This window comes from Scomber scombrus, chromosome 19 (genome assembly GCF_963691925.1).
Source record: "Scomber scombrus chromosome 19, fScoSco1.1, whole genome shotgun sequence".
Lineage (NCBI taxonomy): Eukaryota > Metazoa > Chordata > Actinopteri > Scombriformes > Scombridae > Scomber > Scomber scombrus.
The window spans coordinates 20,119,542-20,133,431 of NC_084988.1; the positions used below are offsets into that span (position 1 = coordinate 20,119,542).

Sequence of the window (13,890 nt, forward strand, 5' to 3'; positions counted from 1 at the left end):
ACTGCCACCATCACATTGTGATCACACTGCTTTCTGTCTGTTTTACTTGAGTGGGCAGTCCAGAGCTACAGTCTGAGCACAGTTTGATCTCAGGCCAGGAAGGACAGAGGAAGGCAATTTAAGCTGTTCAACATCTCTGGCCACTTCATGACTTTTTAATGTTTTCTATTCTGTTTCTCTTTTATAATTCAGTAGCAGGACAGTATACTGTAGGGAGCTGAAGTGTCATTAAGATGAAGTTCAGCTTGTAAGATGACTGGCTTTTGACTCCATCTACTGGCCATTGACTTTGCTTTAATTTTAATTCTGTAACTCTGTGAAGTTAAGGGCATTTCAGACAAAAGCAATGTAGCAACATAAAATAAAAGATGACTTCCAATGAAAGCAGGCAGCGCACCCACATCAAAAACGATGTCCGACCCGGACGTGCAAGAGCAAAGCCTTCGAGCGGTGCTCTCACACTGAGCTGTCTGGGTTTCCTCAGGTGACACTGCTGTAATCTCACAGCAGACATCACAGAGGAAGCCCGCAGTTCTCTTCCTCTCCGCAGTGCCACCGCGCTCTCCTCCAGCCGCCAACGCACCATCAAAAATGCAAAAACCATGGCATGAAACCAAAAAGTGGAACATGGCTCGTGGAGAGTTGGGGATAACAGAGGAAGAGATTAGGGCTGGTGAGGGGGGGGGGGAGTCAGAGTACTGTATTAACAAAACCCTGCGGTGAGCACAGCAGGCTTTTTATGGAGCAAGTGGGGGGAGGGGGGTGTGTGAGTGGGAGGGTGTTCTGACAAATATGAGGGGAAACTTGTAGAAGTGATAATAAATTACTTACTGAATCTTGCGGACTCACGCTTTCCACTCATTAACTGATCTGAAAACGCAGAACAAAAACAAATTAGGGCCTGAAGAAAAGAAATGTATTAAGGCGGCTGCCATAAAAGCTTTGATTCAAAATAATATATTAAGGTTTTCAAAAGCTGTAACCCATTTCCAGGTGGGTAGTTTTATTTGAAGTTCTACATATGGCTGTCTGAGAGGCAAATCCTGGAGAAAAAAAAAAAAATCACATTAACAGCCTCAGAAAAATGATTATTATGGTACCTCGTGGATATGTATAAATAGGATATGTGTAGGCTTTCTGTTATACTGTACATGTTTTTGTCTCCAAGCAGAGATAACCTTGATGACATCATCAGGGACATCTTCTAGTCTCCAAAGCCACCACAGCCTTGTGATGAGTAAACTAAACTGTATGTGTAAAATTGGTGCAGTGGCCCTGTTTCCCACATAAAACTACTCAACAGTAGTACAATAATTGCTAAAGTTCAAAAACAAATATTCATGTATCTGACAGAGCGCTGTAAAGTAACAGGGCCGAGATTCATCTAAAATTAAAATGGCAATATTTTTATTAAGTTAGGAAATCAACACATTTAAGAAATTGAATTATATACACTGGTTATACTGTATGGATTACAAAAAAAAAAAAAAAAGAGACAAAAATAAGCTTGACACACCAAGCTAATACATGTTATAGACTTTGCATTTTTCACGTACCCATAAATAATGATCTTGGTTTCAAATTATAATTACAATTTCATGTCATCCTCGTGACAGAGCGGATGATGTGCAGTAACCTCCCAGTGCTTCTTTGTTCACGTCAAAAAAAAAAACATTTTAAAAAAGAAGAAAAAAAATCAAGAACACTGTCACTGAATCGTTCTTAAATATCTTCAAACTACGCTATAAAATACATAAAGCATAGCTACCATGTGTTCCATGGGAAACAAAGAAAAGGCAATGGTTTAAGAAATCATTTCTCATGAAATATTGTTAAGCCTTAAAAACAAAACTTTCAAGCAATCTCAGTAAGGTCATTTACAACAGGTAAAAGAAGCAGGGTTTTTACCATTAAAGCAGTCAAATAATTCTACAATTTGCTACTTTGTTCAAAATATACAGAAAATAACAATCGGTACGAAACGCTTGAGTCAGCGCCGCTGGTGGCATGCACCACAGTAAACAACTATGCTGAAATTCACAGAATGTAGCAGGTAATATGGATTTTGTTTGACAAATGTGTTGTACAGTAGTGGCCGTTGTAATACAGTAATCCAGTGTTGGTTGGTTGGGGACCCCCCCCCCCCATCTGAGGACGTATGCACAGCTTTGATTATAGTGGTGTCACTGTTTTGGGGGTTTCCTCAGTGCTCCTCTTTGTCTCTGCCTTTCTTTTCCTTTTCGTCCTGCAGGGCGGTGCCTAGCTTCTTGATGAGGACAGATAGAACCTTGTCCAGAGGGTCCATCACGCCCCTCTGCAGCCACTTGGGGATTGTAGTCCTGGCGTGGTGGAAGCCCAGTTTTTGCAAGATGTAGTCTACTCCCACTGGGTCGATTTTACGTCCTGTCCAAGAGATGAGCCTGAAGAGAGAGGAAGTGTTGAGTTTAGTCACTGATACTAGTATTTCAGACAGTATGTGCTCATTATTCAAGAATTATTTGAACATTTTTCTTCCAATTCAAACAAACTTGCTTTTTACTCTCAGTTTAATTTTTACCATAATTCCACATTATTGTTTTTTTACTCCACTGCATATTTGGAGATATTATATACAGAACACAATAATATGCTTATAAAATATGCATTGCCATACCCCAACACTATGACATTTTTAAAATAAGCTCCACCTCAACCAGCTGTAATATGAAATGCTGCAACACCTAATAATAATAATCCAATAAGATAAAGTGCAGATAGTTATACGACACTGACAGGAGCCATTTTTCTGTATGATAACTTCTACTTTTGTTGCTTTAGGTTCATTTTAAGGCCAATGCTTGCGTACTCATATAAACATTTTGAAGGCGGAACTTTGACTTGTAAAATAGTATTTTTACACTTGAATATGATTATTTTTATCCTCATTAAGCAGTCGTCACTCAGCTGTGCGTCAGAAGATGAACAATTCAAAAACCTTAAAAGAAGCAACAAAACAAAAACTCCACAAACTAAAACGTAATAAAAAAGATATAGCTTGAAATGTGATTTCAGTTTGTCCTTTATGCTGCTGCTCGACTGCAGAGATTTTTTTTTTTTTTTTTTTTTTTGAAAGAAGCTTTTATTCTTCTGTGTCAACTAGAAATATTTGGAATAGTACCAACACTGCCTGCACTTGATGCTATTTCTGCTATGAATATTCCAATAAAAACTGATCACTGTCACGTATAAAGTGACGCATGACAGCCTTGCATGTTTGGCTGTAAATGTTTGGCTTGTGAGTCGTCGCAGTAATCAGATGTGACCACTAAATGAAAAACACTGTGTCATAAATAATAATTACTTTCCTCCTCTGGTGGTTTTGAATGAGCGTGTGACTTTATAAAGGGTGTGTGCACTAAAAACAACAAAAAACAGTAACAAAAAAAACAAACAAACAAACAAACAAACAAAAACACTCTGGAGCACAGTTGACCTGAGAGTGGGCTCCAGGTGCCAGGTGTTGCACATGAACTCCCTCCAGTCCACTGTGGTGTAGTTGATGCCGTCGTCCTTGTCCTTGTCCATGTCTGAGGAGCTTTCGTCGTGCACGGCCGTGGGGCTCTTCTGGCCGGGCCGAGCAGAGAACATCCGCGGGGCAAACAGGGCTGATGACACACAGGGGGAAGCAGAAAGGCAGTAATGTTATTGCTTCACACGCTTGAGAGCTCCGGTGTTTTCCTTAACATAACAAACATTATTCTTTCTCCCACAGACCAGGAAACAACACCGACAACAGGGTGAGCACAATAAACACTCATTAATATCCCTGAAAGCTCAGACAGCACCTTGACAGTATAGACCTGGACTCTATTCACATTCAAATAACCATCTGCACTACTTTAATTAATCAGGATTAATCAAGTGCTGATGAAAATCATTACCGCTCTCTTTCTTTTCACTTTCTATTCAGCCGCGAGCATAGACACAACAAAGTTGTGGAACTATTTTAAGCGTCACAAAGAATGTGAGGTTGCAGGCATGAGGAGTGCTAATTTGTTCCTTTGTGACAATGGGAAACCCATTAAAATTCTGCCTGCATTGGGCTCTCTGACCTCCCCGCTGTGTGTGAAAATAACACTCAGCTGCCCGCAATTCATGCTGCTCTCAAAAATGTGTCCAGCAGCATACAAACAGCTTCACAGGTACAGGCAGGCAGATCGTCTCTGATAGTCTGATGAGTCATTTTCTTGACATGCTGCACAATACCTTTTCTTTACTAACTCTGAAGGCCCTTTTTAAAAAAAAAAACTTAAATAATATAATGTTCTCATTGTAGATGACTCATTATTTTGTGGCACGGTTGAAATGACTGAACACTGTTTACTTCTCACTGACATGCATGAATGAGTGACTGCAGTAAAAAGACAAGAAACCTTTCTCCTTCTCCTTCAGGTAGGCCGACACCAGGTCGTGAAGGAACATGATGAGCTCAGCGTCCATCGTCACACAGATGTGATCTGTGAATTCTGTCACCACGCTGCACTCCACCTTGGGTTTGCTGTCGGAGTCTAGGAACCAATAAAAGGAGAACAGTTAAAACAGTATCAGAAGAAAAGTTGAACAGAGGTAGTGTTGCGTTAGTTTACGGTGTCCGGTCGTACCTGTTAGAGAAGGTTCATCAGGATCTTGTACGTGAATGGATTTGAAGTCTAGCTGCATTCTGGGAAGGGCGAAGATGGTCTCTGTTTCGTGGTTGTAGCTGGAGTTGCTGCGGAAGCTACTCAGCAGACTGGAGCTTTTGGCAGCGACTCCGCTCTCCGGGTTGTTGGCTTCGACGTTCCTCAGCAAGTTCAACTCTGACACGAGAGATAAAACGTGTCAAAACCTCTTTTGTGTTCAAGGTCACCCTCCCGCTGCTGCTTTGCTTTGTTAAATACTATCTGCACCTGTTTTACATTTAAGATAAAAAGCCGGCAGTTGAAAGCTTTCTTTTTTAGGCAGAGTTGTGTGAAGTTGAGAAAGTTCAAAGTTTTAAATGTTACAACAATGAAGTCAATGAAGCTTTCCACTAGATACATCTAATGCATTAGCCCTGTGGTAAATCCTTCATTCACAAAGTTACTTTTCCAGACAAGTGTTGATTCAACTTTATGGTCATCTTATAGGTGCTGTTAATATGTATTAGATACTGCACTTAATAATATGTTTAATAATATGTATTCCACATTTTTATCAATTAGGGTCATTAAATACACAACATAAATGTATTGTTACCTTCGTTCCTCATGGCAGTGACGTAGTTGAACCACTCTTTAACAGTTGCTACTCCGTGTGGAGGGTTTTCGTGTCTCCTGCGGGTTATTTTGGTTATAGTGGCCATCGGGCTTTCGAGTGCACCGCAGGGTTTGGTCACCATGGTGTTGTGACCGAGATGGAAATCCAGTGTTTGCACAATGTAGGTAGAATCATCGTTGGAGCCTGGGTGGAACAAAAAACAAATGTCAGTTATTGAAATAGGATTTATAAAGTCAAACATCAATGTAGAAATCTTTCTTTTTAGTCTAAAATTGATCTTTTATAACATAAAAACCCTTTGTCCAACCACAATGAACCCTTTGTCTCACCGTCCTCCCAAATCTTCTGTGCCTCCGTCCAGAAGGCGATGTTTGGCTCTTCTAGGTGGAACAGGGCCCACGACTTGGAGCGGAAGTTGGGTCCGTGGAAGCAGGCCAGGGTCATGTGATTGCCGTGGAGGCTCATCGAACCGCCCAGCTGCACCGCGTCCTCGGGCAGCGGCATCTGGAAGAGCGAGATGTGGCAGCCGGCGATTACCTTCAGCACCCCGGGCCAGTGGCGGTGATGGGCTGCATCCATGTCTGCGTGACAAAGACGGTTATGTGAGACACAAAGTGACGAGCGGGAGGCCTGGATGTGGGCAGACGAATCGATTCTGACTGGAACGTGAGGCTTGTTGCTGCTGGTAACAGGATCTGTTTTTGTGTATTTTTAGTTTTTTACCTTCAAATACCCTCTAATCTTTTAAAATGAAGGCTGATTTTTGTTTGTTTTTAATTATCTCATGAGTATGTTTGATTACATCCAGTTGTTGAACCACCTTGTTAACGGTTTAAAAGAGTGGTATACAAATGAGGCTTATTAGAATTACAAATCATCTCGCTTCCTATAAGCAGCAGGACTCCCTGGGATGCAGTCTGCATTAAACATTTCATCCAACAGTATAGGAAAAAAAGAAGCACACTTACAAAGCTCTGCACCTCCCTTGTCTGTGTTGATGACGGGGGTTTTGGGGGGCAGGTAGGGCCCGGGGCCCCAGGTGGACAGTGCCCGCTTGCTGGTGTCGAACTGCTGAGTGAAAAACTCCTGCAGCTTCATGCCGATCTTGATGAGGTCTGGCGTGGTGGAGCGTGAAATGATCACCTGGAAAATGTCCCACTGCAAGTCTCCGTGGACAAAGATCTCACTGGAAGGAGAGAGAAAGAGGAAAGGTGGGGGGGATGGGGGAAAGATGAAGAACAGGGGAGACGGATGGTAGAAAAAGAGACAGAATCAGTGTGTGTCAAGAAGATCACAGCAGCTTGAATGACCATAATGCAGGGGAAGGATTTAGCGTGATGTGTTTGGTTTTCTTCTGCCGATATAAATTCGTACCTTTTCTCTGATGGGCTGGTGTCGACGGTGCACAGGTTGACCTTCCATTCGTCCTGGAGCTGCAGGTCAGCGTTACTGAACACTCCCATCAGGATGCTGGAGCCCATGTAGTCTACTCGAGCCTCTGTGGAGCCCATGGTGATCTGGATTTTATGGCTGGGTTGCTGGTTTGGATGTTCAGAGATGTGGGCTAGAAAACAAACAGTAGGCGGTTATCACTGCAGCAGAATGACCACTTCACTTCCATAGTAACTTGGTAAAGTGGACTAAAGTGAAACTTGAATCTAAGTGATGCAGTTAAGAAAAAGAATTCAGGGAGAAAAACATTTTTCAAATTGAACTAGATTTTAAAAAGACATTTTTGGGCCAAAGTAGGATCTGATCTTTAAAATCACATTAAAACAAAACTAAAACATGTGTAAAATGGTATGCTATTAAACTTAAATGAAAAAAAAGCATTTAAATAGAAAAGGTCTGCTTCTGCTGAGCTCAGTATATCTTCAACATTTCATCATCTTCTGCATACAGGTGCAGCTGGTGCCCCGTGTGAGGCGGACTATAGGGTGTATGATTGACTCAGTATTTGTTAAGATCAGCATATTCGTGCACTGCAGTGTTTCACTATTTGAGAAATGATCCAATTTCAAATGAGCAGGCAGTTTAGCTTCATTATTTAAAAACGTTCATGACTTTCATGAATTGTAGAACTTTAACTTACTTTAAAAGTAATGTCAGGCTTATTCAAATTTAAATGTTTCACTTTCTACATATTTTAAGTGCTGCAAAACACAGTTAAAAAGTCATCAGGAATTAACAGAGTACAATCTGCTACATGTAGTAGAACTGTAATGATTACACACAAAACTGCAGGAGGTGGAACAACATGAATACATATAAAGACATTAATTTAGCTTGAAAGAAAGATGCATTTATATTCAATTTACAAAAGTATAACATGACATAGTAAGTTTAAACCAACCAAATACAACAAATATATAATATATATGGGGCAAATATTTGCACTGCAAGTGTAAAGTAATGAGAGTGAGATGTGAAAGTGTATACGTCGGTTTTATGGCTGCACAGTGTTGTGTGAGAACCCCGCACTGAACTCTGTCTCGGGTCCATATCTACAGTTTACACTCTGCTGGAATAAGAGCCGCTAACGAGTTGCAGAAAAACACCAGATGTCTGGAGAAGTCGACGCTCTGTTTACTTACAGACCATCTCCAGGGTGTTCACGTCTATATTGCCACCCACCACCCCGCCCTTGGAGTCGAGCTTGGAGCGGCCGAGGCCCACAGACATGCTGATCTCTCGGTCCCGGTTGCTGCCCACGGACAGGCGGCCCTGACTCTTCAGTCCGCTGGTCGTCCAGCTGCAGGGGCAAACACAACTGTGAGCGCTCCTGAAAAACACTGCTGAATAATGTAGAAGTGCTCTCTATGAAACATAAATGACTCATTGCAAGGACTCGCCTAGCAATACACACAGGTGAGAGGGAAGGAAAGGCCAGGCAGCCAGAAGCAATAACTTTTGATTGACGAGTCAATATGTTGGCTTTTGTGCATTTATGAACATAAGCTTGTATATCATAGTCTCAATATATAAACTCATATCCATGTACAGCTTTATGATTTCTTTATAAATGTTTTGTCGATTTGTGCACTCTGAACATAAAGGCCATACTACAAAACTTAACTCATCTCACTCAGTAACACCCGTATGGATGATCACATGATCTGAAATCAATTGTTGCTTTAAAAAAAAACAACAAGACCACTGCATGAATTTTTTCACGCTCAAAAAATAATCTGAAATCTTAAATAATTTAAACAGCTGGAGAAGTCTATCCTGACCTGGTGAGGAACAAGCAGGAGACGTGTGTCGCCCACACATTTCCTCCTGAACATGTTTTTAAGTTCATGATGAACCTGAGCTCATAAAAACAGTACTGCCTTAGTTATGAGGCTGTTGTGTTTGTCACTGTTTCAGTAGCATTTATTGCAATTCTACCTCAAGTAGGAGGTTGAAGGTTTTAACCACTGCATACAACAGTGTATGAGAGAGTGGGCGATAAAGGAGCATAAAGAGCATGAAGACTATCAGACATATTAAAAGGAGGGAGAAAGTGCAAGTTGCCAGAAGCGGGGGTCTACAACACAACACCTGCAAGCTACCAGTGGCTCACAGAAGCTGCAAAGATTATGTACATAAATTTAACACCTGACCTACCATGAATCCTCCATTCAATGGAAAGAAATTACATAAAAGTTGTATATTGCGATGTACTGAGTTATACAATCCTAACCCAGGCTGTACTGGTTGCAAAACAAGCACTGCTCTGTCAATACATTACACACTTACGCAAAGGCAAATTAATCTAAATAAATAAATAAAGTCTGTAATTATTTTATTCTCAGTAGAAAATGTAACATTTTAATAAATCTCGGCATTAAAACACATTTTAATAACATTACTAACAAGAAATGTGCATTTTGTTTTCATAATCTTCCTTCAGTGGATTTATATGATGTCTAGTTATTATGAATATGCATTCAGGCTTTTTATTGTTGCTATGGTGGTTGCTATGGATTAGGGCTGGGCAATATATTGAAATTATATCGATATCGTGATATGAGACAAGATATCATCTTAGATTTTGGATATCATAATATCGCAATATGTCATCAGAGTTGTCTTTTCCTGGTTTTAAAGGCTGCATTACAGTAAAATGTGTAATTTGTTGAACTTACCAGACTGTTCTAGCTGTTCTGTTATTTACTATTTACCCACTTTTTCATTATATCCACATTACTGATGATTATTTATCAAAGATTTCATAGTGTAAATATTTTGTGAAAGCATTGACAGTCATCTCTACAATATTGTTGTAATATCTATATCGAGGTATTTGGTCTGTCATGTTATTTGTGGTGTTTTATTTAACAGTTTGATGTTCTTTCAATAAAAAAAAAGATAGAGCGCTACAGGGATGAACTGAATCTGAAATCCAGAATTTGAAGATTTGTGATTGGCTGACTGGAGGACCTGCACAGATGTATTTTCCTCTCACCATGTGAATGTTTTCTTTTTAATGATATCTTTACCATTTCTCAACACAAAAACAAGTCAAGAGGATGGAAATGATAGGGCTGTCTGTTTATGTATAAATATTTATCAGCTGTTGTGTCTTCTGTTACAGGACACTTGGAATTTTCAGTCATCAGGGATAAACTGAAAAAATAAAATTGATGCTTCCTTGAAATAACAGGTAATGTCTCATAAAAATAGCAACTAATGTATGTGTCAAATACATAATAATTTCAGATATCGCTATGGAAATAAGTGCAGTATCTATCTACTGCTTTTTAGTTCATTATTTACATTTAGAAATGCAGAAAAACATACGTATTATTTCCCATGACGTTGCTCATGTTCATTTGGACTGTGAGCTGTTTCAAGTTGATGGCAAACACAACCAGCGTCTCCCACGGCGTCCCCTGCGGACCTGTCGCTTTACCGTTTTTACCGAACGAAGGAGTGGATGTTTTTGTCACCGAGTCTGGATGAGAGAGAATAAAAATGAGTGAAAAGGTGGGGAAGGAAACCAAGTTGCATTTAGAAGAGGGAAGAGTTGTAATAACCTCTTCTGGGGGCGGAGGAATCAGACACGCTCCTGGTGCGACCTGGTGCGGGAGACTTGAGGTGACCCAGGCCGCCCGGAGACATGTTGCTTCCGGTGGAGTGCTCGGAGAAGACGTTGGGCGACTGGGGCATGTGCTGCGTCCCGGTGCTGCCGTCCCAGGTCCTCCAGTAGGCTTTCCGGCTGGACTCGGGGGACAGATGCTGAGTGATGTTTTCGGCCGAGTCTGGGGTGGCGGGGCCAGAGGCTGCGGCAAGGTAAAGGTTGAGGGGATGGAAGTAAAGGACAGACTTGCAAATGTCAACATGGAACAGAGGGAGGAAATGTTGGCTGAAGGAAGGTCAGCGAGATGGGATATTAAAATTGAACACAAGCTAAACCCTCTCCCCCCCGCCCTTAGTTAGGAGATAGATGAAGCCTCATGTTAAAAAGAATGGTTTACTTATTTCTGTATACAGTTAAACACTTTTCCTTCTTTTCTTTTATCCATGATAGTAAGCTAATTTAAAGAGCATGTTAGTATTATTCTGCTTTTTACAAACTTCTACTACTACTTTCATAAAAAAAGTCTGTTGCTGTTATTTTTTGGGCAAATTCAGCTAAGCCTGTTACTTTCTACAAAACTACAGAATGGTGTAAACATACCGTGCTAATACAACATTTAACAAACCAACCCTACCGCAGTCCAAAGCCACAGAGCACACAAAAAGATCACCTGGCAGGTTGATGGTCTGGTCTCCGAGGAAAAGGCGTCTGGCGATACTTCGGCGGTACCAGGCTCTGGGGAAGGCCAGGATCTCGCTCAGTCGTCTCATGTCGTACTTGAAGGAAGCCGAGCCAATATCACACACAGCTGAGGAGGCAGTATTACATTTGATCATACAGACACGCCTTTAAAATGTTATAAGCACATTGGTTGCTCCTTAAAACAATAACAGACGCTTGTGCAACCTGACAATCAAAGATTAAACGGGTGAATTTTTTATTCCATTATGCTCTCTTGTGTCATTTCAATGATAGTAAGATATCCCATTCATGAGCGCACGCACTCGTTGCAACATGTATATTTCATGGAGCTGGTGTAAACTTCTAAGACTGCATCTGATAATATATTTAACATCTTCCTACGCTGAATGTATTTATAAGGTTTGCTTATGTGTCACTTCAAATGTCCTGGCTGTGAAGCTGATTAAAGAGGCAAAGTTGGAAACAACTCGTGAAAAATATACAAAAACACAAAAATCAAGTCAATACTGTGACATTCTACTTCTTGGAGATTCTTTTTGGCATTAGTACAGGATATATTTTTATTGTTTTAAACTATCCATGAACAATAGTCTACAAGCTTCTAGGGAAGTGAAGTTGTTTACATGATGTTGACTTCTGTTGATAGTCTAATCTCGCCTGTGACTTAATCTGATGCCACTGAGCAATCAGCTCAGATCCCGATGATGGAGTTTAAGTCAGGTTGAAAGCACATAGCTGCAAAAATGTAACTTTAGTACTCTTATACGTGCCCCATAAGATAAGTGAAATTTGTGCCATGAAACACATTGCTAAATACTAATTTATACTTTACTTCTGCTGGGAATTTATCTCATTATCGGAATTTCCCCTCACTGAAACAAACTTTTATAAAAATCCATTCAGCTCTTCTAGAAAGTTAAAAACTAAAAATGAACCTTGTAGTAATGGGGACATCTCTCTGGGCTGACAGCGTACCTGAAATGTTGATGAGGGTGGTGTCCATTTTGCCACCTTTGCCGGGAATGAAGCTTTCAATGAATGTGGGGCCTCCGGTGCGCCTCATCCTGGATAAGCTGACCTTCACAAACTCCAGGTTGATACTTAGAGAGTCTTTCCTTCCTGTCACTGAGGACGGCTCCTCATCTACTGTACCTTCAGGGAAAAATGAATGGTGACCATAATGATTATTACACTTCCATCTAATTTGAATCTTGGAGGCCTCTCATACATTAATAACTAGCTGATACTGCACCCCATTTGCATAAAGCATGAGGTCATGATTTAAACTAAATGATGTGTGTACATTTTTATTTTAAAGAAATCATATCCACAGTAAAGTACTCATCAGTGGCAACGTTTGATACTAATAATTGTCACGAAGCACATGAGAATATCACAACAGGCTTCCCCTCTTCCTCTTCCCTTTCCATACCTAATGGACCTGGTCCCGGAGGCAGTCCTGTGACAGCAGATTTCTGCTTTCCGGCGCCATAGGGGTGGAAGACATAGAGGGAGAAGTCAGACATGCAGGCAGTGAAGCTGAGGCCCGAGGAGTTACTGGGGGGCCCGGTGAGGTCCGACTGGCTGCTGCTGTGGCGGCTCCTGCCCAGAGGGCTCCCCAACAGCGGAGATGCTGGAAGGAGACAGAGGAGGAGGGTAAAACACGGAGGGGGTAGGAAAAGGCAGTCACATACAGGAGGCACAAACTAATTAAAATACTTTTGTTGTCCTTTATTAACAGCAGGAAACGACACGAATCAGTCCACTGAGGTACAGTAGCCTGCATGTGACACAAAGGATAATGTCACATTTTCATAATAGAGTAGACTAAGCTAATTGGAGCAGAGATCCAAATGTAGGATGCATAATAATACAATAATGTAATATTAATACTGTGCTTTTCCTGTTTGGCTGGAGAACAGACTGTACATCTACTGTACATGTGGTTGAACTAAATAAAACATAAGACCTGAGATTCAGTATAATCTACTGTTTCTATAGTGAGGAAAGGAACTACGAAAAACAACAAAAGGAACAGAAGACCTTTCATGATCTGACAAAAAGACTAGAGGGGAAAGTAATGAATACAACTGAACAAGCTGTGAGTATTGTTAAACCACACGAGGCCCAGACACTGCATGCACAGCAGATACGTGCTGAGAGGCTTTCAAAGATTCCGACAGGGAATATTTTTTTCGCTCCTCATGTCAATGTACAGCTGCACGTATGAAAAGAAAATGCTCAGCGATGCTCTACAGACCTTTACTCGGAGGAGGTTTGGGGATATGCTGCCCCGGCGGAGTGGAGGAGGGCGGGTGCGATCCCTCAGTAGGATGGGTTCCTGTCGGGGTCTCCAGTTCTCCACGGTTGGAGGAGAAGACCAGGTCTAAAGAGGGCAGTTTGAGCATACACTCCACTCTGGACATCGGCAGGCAGCTGAAGCGGATCTGAGAGGGCTGGAAACACAGATACAGATGATGTTCCCCTCTGAGTTTTCACTTCGCAGAGACTACAGCTATTAAATGCAATATTTAAGTTACATGATTTAAAAAGGTAAATATGCTCCGGATGAAGTCAAGTGTAAGAATTGTAGCTGAGGTGTGAATGAGCCGAGTACCTGGACTCGGACGTAGACAACCACATCCACAGGGAAGGAAGAGTAGGCTGATGTAGAGGAAGAAACCAGGGAGGTGGTAGATTCTTCCAGTGGCTCCACCGTATCAAACTGACCCATGTCCTCTTCCTGGGAAGCCACAGCTGATGGAGAAACACAAAGAAACAGTGTGAATGACAAACACACAACTAAGTTTTGGTGTACCAAGTCCTTAATGAACAAAGCAGATCATGCA

General features: G+C 41.3%; 1 protein-coding gene across 2 annotated transcripts in view; it reads right to left on the reverse strand.

Annotated features, from left to right (window-relative positions):
• Positions 1-1,409: 1,409 nt before the first annotated feature.
• Positions 1,410-13,890, reverse strand: part of kiaa1109 (KIAA1109 ortholog) — a 67,512-nt gene continuing 55,031 nt past the window's right edge. For both annotated transcript variants that reach the window (XM_062439768.1, XM_062439767.1), the window contains 16 exons: positions 13,659-13,798; positions 13,302-13,497; positions 12,474-12,674; positions 12,017-12,193; positions 11,010-11,147; positions 10,296-10,541; positions 10,060-10,213; positions 7,869-8,026; positions 6,649-6,838; positions 6,243-6,460; positions 5,604-5,855; positions 5,254-5,457; positions 4,641-4,835; positions 4,413-4,547; positions 3,473-3,644; positions 1,410-2,420 (listed from right to left, as the gene is read on the reverse strand). In XM_062439768.1, the coding sequence (XP_062295752.1) occupies positions 2,204-2,420; positions 3,473-3,644; positions 4,413-4,547; positions 4,641-4,835; positions 5,254-5,457; positions 5,604-5,855; positions 6,243-6,460; positions 6,649-6,838; positions 7,869-8,026; positions 10,060-10,213; positions 10,296-10,541; positions 11,010-11,147; positions 12,017-12,193; positions 12,474-12,674; positions 13,302-13,497; positions 13,659-13,798 (2,993 nt within the window). In that variant the 3' untranslated portion in view covers positions 1,410-2,203. The remainder of the gene's footprint in view (positions 2,421-3,472; positions 3,645-4,412; positions 4,548-4,640; positions 4,836-5,253; positions 5,458-5,603; positions 5,856-6,242; positions 6,461-6,648; positions 6,839-7,868; positions 8,027-10,059; positions 10,214-10,295; positions 10,542-11,009; positions 11,148-12,016; positions 12,194-12,473; positions 12,675-13,301; positions 13,498-13,658; positions 13,799-13,890) is intronic.